General features: G+C 45.6%; 1 protein-coding gene across 3 annotated transcripts in view; it reads left to right on the top strand.

Moving 5' to 3' along the window:
• The first annotated feature begins 10727 nt into the window (after positions 1-10727).
• The window catches only part of gse1b (Gse1 coiled-coil protein b), a 709689-nt gene continuing 704363 nt past the window's right edge, over positions 10728-16053 (top strand). For 2 of the 3 annotated variants that reach the window (XM_059993213.1, XM_059993211.1), the window contains exon 1: positions 10729-12605. In XM_059993213.1, coding sequence (XP_059849196.1) covers positions 10791-12605 — 1815 coding nt within the window. In that variant the 5' untranslated portion in view covers positions 10729-10790. Of the gene's footprint in view, positions 12606-16053 lie in introns of all 3 variants that reach the window. The other variant, XM_059993212.1, reaches the window with a different exon arrangement.

Here is a 16053-nt window from a genome sequence, read left to right as displayed (position 1 = left end):
TTGTAACTCCACTAGAAACTTGGCTATTTTGGCAGCCCAAGACTGGGACGTGGCCTGGCTCCTTGGTCTTTGTATACGGAAGTTCTTGTTGATGTTATGTGGATTAAACCGAATTGGATAAAGACCAGTTTCTGAGATGTTGGGCATCCCAAGATCAAACTGGGTGAGTCCTCCATTTGACACTCCTGGCTAAACATGGTTATGAATGATTCAGTTTTGACTTTAGTGTGCATATTCTGGGTCCTGCTGATGGTGGGAATGTTCTTGAAGTCTCCTCCAATTGTTAACTACTCAATTATAGACAACCATTCTGGTGTGCTAGGAATGCAGAGCATTGACCAGGTCTGCTAGTTGTGATCTCACTTAATTCAAAGTTGAATTTATTGTCTTATGCAAAGGTGCAATGAAAAACTTAAATCGCAACAGCATCACAAGAACATGGCATCATATAACAATATGCACACAAGAGAACACAATCAGAATGAAAAAAGTCCATTTTAATACAAAGTGATCAAGGTGATAAGAGTGTTGCAAAACTGTTTTGATTAGGTTTGTGCAGGTTGGTTCAAGAATGAATAGTTGAAGGGAGGTAGCTGTTCTTGAAACTGGTGGTGTAGGACTTCAGGCTTCCGTACCTCCAGCCTGATGGTAGCTGTGATACTAACCCTGAGATGATAACTCTCTCTATTGCATGCTGTTCCTGATGTATAGTGTGTTTGTAGTTCAGTGTTGCAGTATCAAATTGTTGACATCTCAGTTTTAGCTTTGCCTTGCTCTGCTCCGGATATGCTTTATCTCACTGAACCAGGATTGTTTGATAGTATTTGTAGAATGAGGTACCCGGCAGAAAGATACAGATTGCAGCGGGATGTATTTTTTCTGCTGCTAATGGTCCACAGCTCATGGATGCCCAGTTTTGAATTGCCATTTCTGTTCTAAGTCTATCCCATGTCATGTGACGGAGGTAGACCTCAGTATGAGGGTGAGGTTTGTCTCTACGAGAAATATGCTATTGTTTCTTCTATGAATTTAATCATGGACAATTACATTTGCCACGTTTGGAGCCTATTCCTCATTTTGTTTCACTGCCACAGAACCTGTCACTTGGTCAGCTCTGTATGCGTGTGGCTAACCGATCTTGAAGACCCCTACCCAGTGTATATAATGGGCACTTGCCACTTTCTGCATCTCTTATAAGTTTTGTAGAACATGAGGGAGCACTGATACATCAGCTAAAGGAGATCAGTAGATGGTAATCAGGAAGAGATTTCCTTGTTTATGTTTGACTTGGTGTCATTAGACTTCAAGGGTTTGGAGTCAAAGTTGAAGGCTCCTGCTCACCTATACACCATTCCCTGTACTGGCAGGATGGGTCTCGAATTTAAGAATTCACTAAAGAACTGTAGACAAATACATTTAAAACATCACTTTTACAATAGTAATCATTTATAATGATGATCGAAGGGCAATGGGTTGTGGCACTAGAGTGGGCAGGAGGTATGGAGATCCAGGGATGCCAGATCCCACCTCTTCCCTTACCAGTGTAGTCCAAAGGAAAGTGAAACAATATGTTTGGCACCAGCTTGGTGTTCCCAACCTGGGGTCCACAGACCCCTCAATTAATGGTAGGGGTCAATTAAAAGGTTAGGAATCCCTAGTCTAGAGGGAGTTCATGAGAATGATGAGTGCTTGATGGCTCTGGGTCTGTACTGACTGGAGATTAGAAGAATGAAGGGTGATCCCATTGAAACCTATAGAATATTGAAAGGCTTAGATAGAGTAGACATGGAGAAGATATTTCCTATAGTGGGGAAATCTAGGACCAAAGGGCTCAGAATAGAAGGAAGATCCTTTAGAATGGAGAATGAGGAGGAATTTCTTTAGCCAGAGGGTGGTGAATCTGTGGAATTCATTGTTACAGACAACTGTGGAGGCCAAGTCATTGGGCATATTTAAGGCAGGATTTGATAGGTTCTTGATTAGTAAATCCCTCAAAGGTTATGGGGAGAAAGCAGGAGAATGGGTTTGAGAGGGATAATAAATCAGCCATGATGGAATGTGAAGGAGACATGATGGGCCAAATGGCCAAATTCTTCTCCTATATCTAATGCAAAGGGACAGTCAATATTTTTGCACACAAAAACATCGACTCTTTATTTCTTTCCTTAGATGCTGCCTGATTTGCTGAGTTTCTCCAGCACTTTGTTTCTGTTGCTTTAGAGGAGATATGACTGTGGCAAAATCCACTGCTGCATCTTTGGTTCGAGCATGGCTGGGGTATACTTAAGTGAGGGAATTGCAAAGGCTAATGCGTAGTGCAAAGAGAAGCAGTAAAGGTCGGGATCTAGACTCAAAAAAGAGGTAGGAAAACACACAATAACCTTTTATTAAAAAATATGACCTTGCAATAGATGTAATAAATTAATTGTTATGGCCAGGAATGGAGGGATTAAGCTGTGGAATTCCTAGAGTATTGCTGGCCAAGTCCTGGTGTAAAATATACTTCTTCCTTTAGAAGAACAGGGACTGTAAGACTCTCCAACAATTGCATAAGAAAGGTCTCCTCTTTTTTAACTTATGACAAGGCAGATGATTGTACCAATCGGAATCATAAGCATTTAAATTCTCCAGAACAAAGATAGTAGATGGACTCTGCAGTCCCCATGTGTGGAACGTCAAGGCCGGATAACCATCTTTCAGAATGATAAACAGTGAAAGCATCTCAGGAATTTCATTTGTGTATTGTTGGTCGACAGACTTTTAAAGGGCAAATTATTAAAACAAACTGGGGGATTGCAAAGAAAATATTTATCCAGCTATTTGAATGCTGAGGGAAATATTTCATTAAACACTTCAGAAAGTATTTATTTTGTATTTTATGCTAATATTAACAGGTCTTCCACACTTGTAGCTATGTTTTTTAATGGAAACCAATTAAAACACTTAAATATCAACAAAAACGCTTTATTTTACTATTTTCAGTCATAGAGTCGGGGTCTTGGACTATGTTTTTATTTGCGTGACCACATTTTACTAATATCTGCTAAGTGGACATTAAACCCATGAACCTGCTTCACCACTTCTTTTAATTTACATTTTTGCACTACTTACTTTAATTTAATGATTTAATATGCACACACACACACACACACATATATCTATACTTACTGTAATTCCATTTTTTCTATATTTATCATGTATCACATTGTATTGCTGCTGCAGAGTTAATAAATTTCACAATATGCTGGTGATATTTTAACCTGATTCTTATGCCTCGTGCCTCGTGCTGTGTGTGGTTATTGGTACTGTGTTTTGCACCTTGGCCCTGGAATAACACTGTTTTGTTTGGCTGTATTCATGTATGGTTGAATGACAGTCAAACTTGAACTTGATTCATGAAAAAGGTCTTGTAAATATGTTTATTGTGTTGTTATTATAGAAAAAAAATCATCGCTAATTGAGAAAGTAAAGCACTGGTAATGAAGCATTGGGAATTGATCACCCAGGGCTAATCTCCCATTCAGTTGGATTATTGTTGATTTATACTTATTTAATTCTATATCTTTTAGTATCTGCATCTAAGAAAACAAAATTGTGAGAATATTAATTTATTTGCTTCATCAAAAAGACTGCATTTAACTTTAATTCATTGAGTACAAATCCACAGATATGAAATAACATTTATTTGAAGCTATAGGATGGGTTCAAACTGGGGTTGGAGCAAATAAAAGACTTATGTTATTATTATGTGCTTTTGCAAGCATCCGCTGTTCAACACATAATGCCTCTTGCGTTTCACATTATTACAAACTGCATGGTGGCAGCCTTATTACCTGTTGCTGAATTCTGCTCTGTTACTGCCTGCTGCTTTATGGAGAGTTGTCTGCAGTGGAGACAGGAAAGAGCTGTCCATACAGCTGGTGTGATGTTGCCTTTTGCAAAGCCGAGACTGCAGAAGGAATTCCTTCTTTAACAAGCCCTAAACCATCTTGGTCTCTGCCCTCTGAGATCAGATTTTTTTTTGTAGTATCCCCTCCGGGAAATTGGCCCTCCAGGGACACATCGTTATAATTCACAACTGTTCAATAGTAGATTGGTAATGCTTTTTGGTGTCTGATTTAACTGAAAGTCTGGGGTTTCCTTCACAGTCACTAAGACCGACCCTGTTCATAACCTGAGCAACACACACAAATTGCTGGAGGAACTCAGCATGTCAGGCAGCATCTACGGAGGGGAATAAACGGTTGACATTGGAACTGGATCTGTGGCTGTGACCTGCAACCACCAATGCAGTGCTAACTTGGAGGCTGTGGCCATTGGCTCCTGGACTGACTTCACTCACCTTGGCAGCTCATGGCTGTGGACTCACTTTTGGGGATTCTGTGGTTTGATGTTGAACATTCTATGTGTTGCTTGTTCGCTTTTTGTTTCTGTGATTTGTTCTTTTTTCTGCACTTTTGATGATCTTGTTCTGGGGGTCTTTCTTTAAATGGGCTCCATGGTGTTTCTTTGTTTTGTGGCTGCCTGCACGAAGACGAATCTCAAGGTTGTGTACTGTATACGTACTTTGAACTTTGACATTGAGGATTTAAACTTCTCTGGGGTGAGCTGACCTCGAAGCGATTCTGCAGTGGAGCAGTAAAGTATAAACATAAGAGATTCTGCAGATGCCTGTTTGTTAACTGCCTAGATTTTCCAGGCTGTGGTATCACCTTAGCAGAATAGTACCACTCTTCACTAAGTGCTCAGAAATTTCTAGGTCCTAGCTTTATTTATCCTGGGACTTCAGCACTGCAGCATTTAAACTGATAGTTTGGAGCAGTGTTGAGGACACACTGCATTGTTGTATTTGGGTGATCTGTTAAGCCAAGACTTCAGTTGTGTTCCTTTTACTCATTCCTGGAAGGGAGACATCATTAACAGTGCTAGTGGTGTTGTCCATCCCTCATTATCCCTGAAGAAAGAATGGCAGCACCTTTACTTCCTTAGGAGTCTGTGGAGGTTTGGCATGGCATGTACAACTTTGACAAACTTCTATAGATGTGTAGTGGAGAGTGTATTAACTAGCTGCCTTATGGCCTGGTCGCAAACATCAATGTCTTTGAATGGAAAGTCGTACAAAAGGTAGCAGATTTGGCCCAGTCAACACGGGTAAAACCCTCACAACCATTGGGCACATCTACATGAAATGTTGTCATAGAAAAGCAATATCCATCATCAGAGATCCTCACCACCCAGGCCATGCTCTTTTCTTGCTGCTGCCATCAAGCAGAAGGTACGAGAGCCTCAGGACTTGCACCACCGGGTTCAACACAGTTACTACCCCTCAATAATCAGGCTCGTGAATGAAGGGACATAACTACACACACTTGCCCCATCACTGAAATGTTCCCAGAACCAATGAGCTCACCTCTCTATCCCATGTTCTTGTTATTTATTGCTAATTATTTATATTTGCATTTGCACAGTTTGTTGTCTTCTGCACTCTGGTTGATCTTTCGTTGATCCTACTATAATTATTATTCTATAGATTTGGTGAGTATGCCCACAAGAAAATGAATCTCAGTGTTGTATATGGAGACATATATGTACTTTGATAATAAAATTTACTTCGAACTGAGAAGGTGTTGAGAATCAGTCATGAGGTGGTCACATCATGTCGGCCAAAGCTGCTAAAGACTCAGTCAATTTCCTTTCCCCCCAACATAGAATAGTGAAGCCCAGATTTATTTTCTTGTTCATATTAATTTATCAGAAATGCTTTGAGATACCCAATGATGTGCTGGGGGTGGCTTGTAAGTGTTGCCATCATAGGGGGCCCACCATACTCAGCAAAACACAGAACACAACGAAGTGACAAAGCAACAACTGTGAAACAAGCCCTCTTCCTCCCTCCCATCAACCGACTCAAGTAAATCGTCCTCTAACCCCAGCACAGGCAGTCTTTGGCCACCAGCCTCCAATGGACTTGTGGATTCGCAGACATCGGGCTTTCAGCTTCCCCAGAGGGCTTGAACAGATTTGCAGACATGGGGCTCCGAGCTATCAGACCTCAGCTTCTGGACTTCCCGTTGACTTTCGGGCTTTGATCTGAATATGGATCAAGTCTAAGACCGGACCCATGATGTGCTAACCTTTTAACTACCACACAATCATACGACTGAGGAGCTGAATTAACCATCGAGTCTGCTCCGCCATTCAACCATGGCTGATTCATTTTGCCTCTCAACCCCATTCTCCTGCTTTCTCCCCATAACCTTTGACGCCCGAACTAATCAAGAACCTATCAACCCCCACTTTAAAAAATAACCTGGCCTACACAGCTGTTAGTAGCGATGAATTCCACAGATTCACTACCATCTGGCTAAAGAAATTCCTCCTCATCTTCATTTTAAAGGGATGTTGTGTGCAGTTTTGGTCACCTAATTACAGAAAGGATATTAATAAGATTGAAAGAGTGCAGAGAAGATTTACAAGGATGTTGCCGGGACTTGAGAAACTGAGTTACAGAGAAAGGTTGAATAGGTTAGGACTTTATTCCCTGGAGCGTAGGAGAATGAGGGGTGATTTGATAGAGGGGTATGAAATTAGGATGGGTATAGATAGAGTGAATGGAAGCAGGCTTTTTCCACTGAGGCCAGGGGAGGAAAAAACCAGAGGTCATGGGTTAAGGGTGAAGGGGGAAAAGTTTAAAGAGAACATTGGGGGGGGCTTCTTCACGCAGAGAATGGTGGGAGTGTGGAATAAGCTGTCAGATCAAGTGGTGAATGCAATAGACAATAGACAGTAGGTGCAGGAGTAGGCCATTCGGCTCTTCTAGCCAGCACCGCCATTCACTGTGATCATGGCTGATCATACACAATCAGTACCCCGTTCCTGCCCTCTCCCCATATCCCTTGACCCTGCTATCTATAAGAGCTCTATCTAACTCTCTCTTGAATGCATCCAGAGACCTGGCCTCCACTGCCTTCTGGGGCAGAGCATTCCACATATCCTGGGACTTCAGCACTGAAGTGATAAAGTTTTATCATCTGGGTGATAAAGTTTTTCTGCATCTCTGTTCTAAATGGCCTACCCCTTATTCTTAAACTGTGGCCTTTAGTTCTGGACTCACCCATCAGCAGGAACATGCTTCCTGCCTCCAGCGTGTCCAATCCTTTAATAATCTTATGTTTCAATCAGATCCCCTCTCATCCTTCTAAATTCCAGTGTATACAAGCCCAGTCGCTCCAATCTTTCAACATAAGACAGTCCCGCCATTCTGGAAATTAACCTTGTGAACTTACGCTGCGTTCCCTCAATAGCAAGAATGTCCTTCCTCAAATTTGGAGACCAAAACTGCACACAGTACTCCAGGTGGGGTCTCACCAGGGCCCTGTACAGCTGCAGAAGGACCTCTTTACTCCTACACTCAACTCCTCTTGTTATAAAGGCCAGCATGCACTTTTGACATTTAAGAAAAACTTGGACAGGTATATGGATGAGAGGGGTTTGGAGGGATATGGCCTGGGTGCAGGTCAGTGGGACTAGGCAGAAAAATGGTTCAGTACAGCCAAGAAGGGTCAAAAGGCCTGTTTCTGTGCTGTAATGTTCTATGGTTCTATGGATGTCCTTTTATTCTGAGGCTGTGACCTCTTGTTCCTAGAATCTCCCACTACTGGAAACATTCTCTCCACATCTGTTCTATCTAGGCCTTTCAATGTTTGGTAGGTTTGAATGAGATTCCTCCTTCATTCTTCTAAACCCCAGTGAGTTCAGGCTCAGAGCCATCAAGAGCTCCTCATCCATTAACACTTTTGTTCCTGTGACTATTCTTGTGCACCTTCTCTGGACTCTCTCCAAACCCAGAACACTCTTCGGTAGGGGAAGCAAAATTGCTCACAATACTGCAAATACTGTCTAAACAATGCCTTAGCATTACACCCTTGCTTTCACATTCTAGACCTTTCAAAATGAATGCTAACATGGCATTTGCCTTCCCCAGTACCAACTCAACCTGCAAGTTAACCCTTCCCTCTTACACAGTCCTTAAACCAGTTTTTTCTTTCATTTGTGTGCGTAGGACTCTTACTGAGGCCATTGATTGCCATGGCAATTCAGTATCTTCACAGCCACCATTATTAAGTAACATTTTATAGATTTTCAGAATTCATTATAATTATCTTCTTAGCCATTACTCATGTTTGAACCATGCAATCTTTCCAATATTTCCTTATAACAGTGATGGAGGCCGAGACTGTGCAGCCTCCTTGCTATTTTTCCCATCCACCCCAGTTTTACTTCAGCTCCTGGGGTTCGCTGACCCCCCTCATCGATGGTGGAGGGGGGGGTCTGTGGCATAAAAAAAAGGTTGTGAACCCCTGCACCAGAGGCAATTGCAGCTGTCAGTAAATCCACCAGGCCACATGTCCTGGGCACGTGGGGAGAACCCAAAGCTCCAGGAAGAAATTAAGGTGGCCACAAGGAGCTGGCGCCAACTATTTCTGAAAAGAGCAATGGAGGCCTGAAGCAACACCTCAGCTCAGCTGTTCAAATGGTAATGAAGCAACTTGCCACACTTCCAAGGTTGTTTGGTGATTTCATGGTCAATATGGCACCTAGTCACAGCACGTTAACAAGCCTCTCATCCATATACCTGTCCAAGTTTTCTTAAATGTCAAAAGTGCATGCTGGCCTTTATAACAAGAGGAATTGAGTATAGGAGTAAAGAGGTACTTCTGCAGCTGTACAGGGCCCTGGTGAGACCCCACCTGGAGTACTGTGTGCAGTTTTGGTCTCTAAATTTGAGGAAGGACATTCTTGCTATTGAGGAAATGCAGCGTAAGTTCACAAGGTTAATTTCCAGAATGGCGGGACTGTCATATGTTGAAAGATTGGAGCAACTGGGCTTGTATACACTGAAATTTAGAAGGATGAGAGGGGATCTGATTGAAACATATAAGATTATTAAGGGATTGGACACCCTGGAGACAGGAAGCATGTTCCCACTGATGGGTGTCCAGAACTAAAGGCCACAGTTTAAGAATAAGGGGTAGGCCATTTAGAACAGAGATGCGGAAAAACTATCACCCAGAGAGTGGTGGATATGTGGAATGATCTGCCCCAGAAGGCAGTGCCAACCAACTTAACATCTAAGTTCTTCCCATTTGCCCACAGCCTTCAAAACCACACTATCCTCTACCTGTCCAAAATCCTGAATGCATTTTGACCGGCTTCGTCTTTATTGGATCTTGTTGAGACAGCATTTCAGATACTGTAAATGAATTCGTTTTGAGTAAAGTGCACTCCGTGAATACAAGTTTGTTCTATCTTTCCAATTAGCTCTTTTGCGGGAGCACAGTTCTTTTTTATCCAAAGCCCCCAGTATTTTAGGAATTTTAATCCCCTTTAAATTTAATCTGTAACTTTTTGAAATAGTAGTTGAAGTTTGCAACCAATTCCCAGCGCGGCTAATAAGTCTTCTATTTTGTTTTACTCGCGTGAGTGGAAGTAACTCAGCGCTAGAATATTAATAAAGATTAAAATTACGAGTAAATTGGAAGGGGCAGAACCGTGGTGTGCTGAATGGAACGAAGGTATTATCGAGTCTATTTCTGGTAAACTTGTCTGTCACTTAAAATTTAACAGAAAGCCAGCGAAATGTCAGAACAGGATTAGAAAGTGGTTTATACTGCGTTTTCAAACGGATCGATGTTTCGGGAATGATATTTCAGATTTAAAACCGCAAAATCCTTTAGAGACAGTTTTGCGCGCTGCCAGCACCACCTTTCCGTCCTTTCAGGGAGCGCGGGGGGAAACTTGGTGCTAATTTACTATGGCAACAAACAGCCTGCTGGAGGAATTCAGCGGAGCGAGCAGCATCCGCGGCGGCAAAGGAAATGTCGACCTTTCTGGTTATCAGCTCCGTCAACAGATGCTGCTCGGCTCGCTGAGTTCCCGTTTCCAGCACTGATGTCAAAGGAAGTTTCATTTACTATTAAAGTACGCACACGCCACCATATCCTTACTTGAGATTCATTTTCTTGCAGGCATTTGCAAATTTTCTAAATTTGTCCTAAAATTACAACTGATGGCAGGATGTTTTGGTAACCTAAGTCGGGGTAACTAAGGGCTTCCCCTTCTTTACAGATACGAATAAAGAAGCACGTAATTAAGATGCACTGAACTGGATTAATTGAGGGTGTACAATTTCTAAAATAAATTTAGTGCAGGGACTATGCAATATTTAATTCGCTTTCAGGCTGCATTCAAATAGAGAAAACTGAAGTACTGTATATATAATTTCAACCTCAAGATTACTTTAAATGTGAGTTACCTGAATGTAGGGTATATCTAATTCCCCGTTCAGGCACACTATTTTGGAGAGATGGTGTATGCAATTCTTTAGTTAGAATAACATGGGCTCCCTTGTTTGAATTTCAGAAAGCGGCGGTATGAGAGCCGTGTTGTCCCGCAGTCCGCTCAGCATCGCGGGCCGGCATGGAGTCCGGATCGTCGTGTGCGGCCCGGGGTGTTTCTCTGGAAGTTTGGGGGCCAGGGGCTGCATTGTGGGACCGCGGAGAAGCTCCCTGTGAGATGGCGCTCGGTAGCCAGCCGTAGAGGAGATCTTTGCAAAGTTTGCCGCGGCCGCCCGGGACAGCAGTGAGAGTGTGGCCGGCAAAGGAGGGGACGGGGCTGGGCTGGGAGGGGAGGGGAGAGGTGACTGAGCTGGGAGGGGAGGGGACTGTTCAGGGAAGAGGAGGGGAGGGTGTGTGTGTGTGAAAGCAGCCACTGCATTTCTCTCAGCCAACATGAGTGACAAAGAAGCGGCTGTTCCCATGTCCAGGAAGCACCGGCTGATGGCAGCGATCTCGGCCGGGGAACACAGTCCGGGACGATTGCATTGCTTCATCTGTGGGGGCCGTATAAGTCCCGGGCGGGAGCAGAGGTTGCAGGTCCGGGCCAAGTGTCCCGGCTCGGCTCGCCTGCCTTACTTCCCTTTCCTCTCGCAGCAGGAGCCGGCTCCCGGAGCCCGGGAGGTGAGCGCCGACGGCTGGGTGCTGGTGTGCTCCGTCTGCCGCTGCTTCCTGGCCGAGCAGTGGCACTCCTTCGAGAGGTCCCGCACGCCGGTCGACAAGCGCATGTACTGGCTCAAGCGACCGCACCAGTGCGACGGCCGCGGGACGTCCCGCGAGTGGAACCCCAGCCCGGCCGCCCCCGCCGCCGGCCACGACTCCGACCTCTCCTCCCTGTCCGAGCAGGAGCTCTCCGAGCCCGAGACGGAAGCGGGCCGCCCCCCTCGCCCGGCGCCGGGACCCTCCGAGCCCCACGTGGGCGGCGCCGGCCTCTCCCCCTCGGGTACGCCCGGTCGCTCCAGGTGCAGCGGGAGCAGCGGCAGCTCGTCCTCGGGGGACGAGGGGCAGCCGGAGGGCGCCAGGCCGAACGGGCAGCCCGTGACCCCGGCCGAGGGCGCAGGGGGTTCGGCCGGGCTGGGCGGTCGCTCCCACTGGGCCTGTTTCATCTGCGGGGTCCGGCTGGCCCCGGGCTCCAAACACCGGGTGCACGTCCACAAGCAGGAGAACGACTCGGATCAGCCCTTCTTCCCCTTCCTGTGGCTGCACTACCCGCCGCCTGGCGCTCGGCCCCTTGGCCCGGAGGGCAGCACCTGGGTCTGCTCCTACTGCCACCACTCTCTGCTCCAGCAGTGGCAGGGCTTCGAGTTGGCCAAGGTGCCGGTGTTGCAGCGCCTGTACGTGGTGCCCCTCAAGGGCGATGCCCCAGGGGGCGGAGAGCAGCGGGGCTGCTACTTGTGTGGCGAGGACTGCGGCCCCGCGGCCCGCGCCGTCTCCTCCAGGGGCCCCAGCCGCAGCTCCCGGGAGGGCCCCATGTACTTCCCCTTCATCGGCCTGCTGCCCTGCCCACCCAGCGCCAAGGCCATGACTGAGGGCGGCCAAGTCTCCTGCTGCCAGAGGTGCCACGGCGTGCTGGAGGAGCTGTGGGCGACCAGCTCGGGCCCGGAACGGGACGAGGCCATCTCCTCGGTGCAAGCTTTCCTCAGGAGGTACCTGCAGATCAGCGCCGGCTGCCCCTCTGCGGAGGCCTGCCGGCCCGCGAAGACTAAGCAGCTGCCCTCCTGCCCGCTCTGCGGCACAGGGCTGGAAGGCAGCCGGGAGTACCGGCTCAGAGTCGATCCGCCCGGCCGCCCCGGGGACCAGGAGGAGCCCTTCTTTCCCTTTCTCGCCAGCCGCCGTTGTTCGGGCCGCCCGGAATCGGCGGGGACGGTGTCTGCCTGCGCCCTGTGCTGTCACGATCTCCTGGAGCAGTGGTGGCGTGGGAAGAACTCACAGCAGCCAGGTAGCCCATGGTCCCGGCGGTACAAGGTGGACACGTTCGTGTGCTTCTTCTGCAGACGGGAGAGGAGGCGCTACCTCGGACTGAGAGCAGTGACGGTGGCCCGGCTTCCTGTCTTCCTGTATGCCCCTCGTGTGGCTGACGCGCTTGTGGTGGACGATGGCAAACAGCTGACAATTGGCACGTGTAAGGATTGCAGAGCTATGGTCCTGGTTGGGAACTCTGTCAAACAAGGGAGCCAAGTGGATTCTCTGTCGCCATCTCCCATTTCGAAGGTAGGCTGTGTCTTATTAATGTTTGGTGGCTGTGCAGGTGTAACAGTGGTGTGACTGAACTAGAAATCCAGAGAGCTGGAGGTAGAGACCTGTTTCCGATCTCAGGAAAATTCAAAATCCAATGGTAATTAATAAATGTGTGAGAAACAGAAGTGGACAAAGGCTATTCAGATCCTTCTCTCCACCATGTGAAAGGATTGTGGCTGGTCCACCCATACTTTCCTACCTGATGATCACACCCGTGCATTTCCTTCAATGACTCCTCTTCCGTGCCTTCTCTGAGGAATTCCAGAGGTCCACTACCCTCTGAGTGAAAGAGATGTCTCCGTTTCTCCATGGTAGATGGGAGACCCTTTATTCTGAAGCATGCCCTCTAGTTCTCAATTTACTCCATTTGGGGAAGGTTCTTCTTCACAGCAAACCCTCCCGAGGTGCCGCAATTATTATTCATCCCTCACACTTCAGATCTGTAATGAGTAAACAATGAACCTGATGACAGTCCCTTTCTCCCAGGAATCAACCCTAAGAACCTTCAATAAATCGCCTTAAATCCAGTTGCATTCCTCCTTTGAGGAGGAAAGCATAACTGTCCATGGTACGATATCATCAGTTTCCTGTAGTGTTGGAACAAGTCCTCCCCACTTTTGTTTTTGGTTTCATTGCAGCTGAGGACAGCATTCCATCTGAAATAGAAGGCTGCTCTCTGTATTGGTGACCAGGAAAGTACTGATAATGTGATAGCCTGTCTTGCTGATGGGTGGTTATTCGGGAAGGAGATTTGATGAGTTCGACACTTCACAGTCCTCTGTCGGGGCCCAACGTTCTGTAGTGAGCCACCAGGATAAGTTTTAAAAAGCCCCCCCCCCCGGTATGGATGATAATTGCTGGCTGGCATCCCTTTAATGCATACAAGAATGCCTCTGATTTCTGCTATTGAGACTAAGTGTATGCCTGATTTGTGGTGCATTCATGACTATGTCACTCCAGCTTTCTACTGCATTGAAAAATAATATTGTTTGGATGGGCCGTACTATATCATCTTTGCGATTGGTTGGTGCTTCTTTTTCAAGTCTCTACAAATGGTGGTTAATTGAGTAGTCAGAATAATTTCCTGAGGTTGTCTTGGTAGCATGACCACACCCAAACAGACCTTGGGTAAATCCAAGTAGTTGGGATGGTACTGCGTGGTCGCACAATGCATTCTCAATGGAAGTAATGAAGAGATGCTGGGACACATCATCAGTGACATAACCTGCTGTCATTGGGTGTTTTGGGTCTTGCAACATCAGACACTCTCTCCCAGGTGACCCAGCCGGGCTGGCTTGTGTCACAGCAGCACTGGTACCTTGCCGTGGGGCTGGAGTGTTATGTTCTTTGAGATCTTGCCTTTTCAACACTGGGGCCTTGCTATTCCTGATTCATTCAAGAGATGGGGGTTTCTGATGACGAGTGTTGGCAAAGAGGGAATGTTTGAACAACTCAATATATTTCTCTGAAATAGATGCTGTAAAAGAAAAATAGATTTTTGTGGTGAGGAAATATGGTGAAATGTATTTTGCCAGTTGTTATGTGGAGGTAAGCCTGTAATCATGCATGGGCTTGTAAGAACTTTTACCCTTTGCTGCAAATGACTTTATAGCTGATGTCATTCACAGAATGCTCGGGAGATCAGTAAATATCAAGCAAGCGATAAAGGATGTTGTACAAGCAGTGATGCAGTCTCCAAGGCCAGATGTTTTATTGGTATCGCTTGGTCCACCTTTTACTCGTGATGCAGACAGCGCGTGAATCCTGCATTTGTCGCTTGGAGAGGTATTGTAGGCTTGCTGCTTGTGTTGCAAACCCCACTGGACATCATTCTAACTGAGACCTAGTGTTGTTGCAACAAGCGAGTGGGTAAACTTACCACGTGTTTTATGCTGAAGATACATTTGAAGTGCGGGAAATGGAATTGGCACCCTCGTGAGTTCCTGTTGTTCTCTTCCTAAAGCCTTTTGAGTTTGAGGATGGTGTTGCAAGATGTTGGAGCTAAAGTACTGGTCTGGGAGTAATCTATGAAGGAGAGATCTGTGCTGGGCTGGAAACTGCTGCCACGGCGTGAGGTATCGTGAGCGTTACATGAACATTTTTTGTAGTGCATTGGAAGCACTGGAGCTAAGGAAACTGAAAACAGAACAGTGGCATGTGAATGAAATTTTCACAATTTGGCATACAGACTTGAGAGAATTAATTTTGCTCCAAGTACTTGGCGAACATCTTGTTTATTAAACATTTTTTGCTGCAGAGGCTGTCTTCCTATTGGAATAATTCCCTCTTATTAGGTAAGGGCTTTTAGAGGAGTTTTCAAATGCTGTTCCTTTCATTGCAGAGTAACTCTTAACCTTTCTGCGGCTGTTTTGAGTCCATTGAACCAGGCTGGCTAAATGCTGTTACTTGCTGCTGTTGGTCATTGCTCAGTGAGTTTTTGTAAACACACCTGAACTTGCACAGTAGAGCAGCAAATGGTATAAATATTTATTCACCTTTTTATTCAGCTTGGAAATGTTTTCCCTGTTCCTGCAGCTACTACCGACTTAATCCTTTAGTAACACAGCTTGATGTTTTGTGACAGTTGCCACTGCTTTTCCACTACGAGCAAAAAAGTTTTATGTTATAATCTCCAGGGAAGCAGCAGGTTGAGCAAACAGCATTGCTGTATATGTGTATGTGGATTTTTAATATATTTCACTCACAACTACTGACAGTTCACACTGGGGAGACAATTTGATGTATCCTGTCTGAAAGTGCAATGGCTAACATCAGGTCAGTTAATGAATTAGTTTCTGTAGTTATTGAACATAGCAAAATAGTGCAAAAGACTAGAGCAAAAATAGCTCTGGATTTACGCAGGCTTTTATAGCAACAGGTGTCAACCGTTCAGCCCCACCTCACTGCTGAGCTTTTAACTAGATCTTTGCTTATCTGTACTTCAGCATTCATTGCCTGCCTAATGCCAAATCCCCTCATACACTTGCTTGACAATACTCTTCCTTCCTTAATCATGAAATCAAAAGTTGTTTAGGGGAAAGATTTGCAAATTTCTGCTCTTATCTGAGAGAATGTTTCCTGAATTCCTTTCTGAAGGTCTGTTGTTAACTTTTAGACTGTGTTCTCTTGTCCTTGATTATTTGCTACCAAAGGAACTGCTCTCTATATCCAGCCTGATGAATTATCCTGATGTTTGAAATTCTCTCAATCAAATCATGCATACGCTGTTTTAAATCTGTGATGCCCCATAAAACACAGGAGCAAATTAGGACTTTCAGCCCATCAAGTTTGCTCTGCCATTTATTATCCCTCTAAACACCATTCTCCTGCCTTCTCCCCATAATCTTTGACACCGTTACTAATCAACATCTGATTTAACTATACCTCCGTTGGTGGCAATGAATTCCACAGATACACTACT

Source organism: Hypanus sabinus, chromosome 17 (assembly GCF_030144855.1).
Source record: "Hypanus sabinus isolate sHypSab1 chromosome 17, sHypSab1.hap1, whole genome shotgun sequence".
NCBI classification, from domain to species: Eukaryota; Metazoa; Chordata; class Chondrichthyes; order Myliobatiformes; family Dasyatidae; genus Hypanus; species Hypanus sabinus.
The sequence above is the reverse complement of the archived record's forward strand: the minus strand, read 5'-3'. Positions and strand labels throughout refer to the sequence as shown.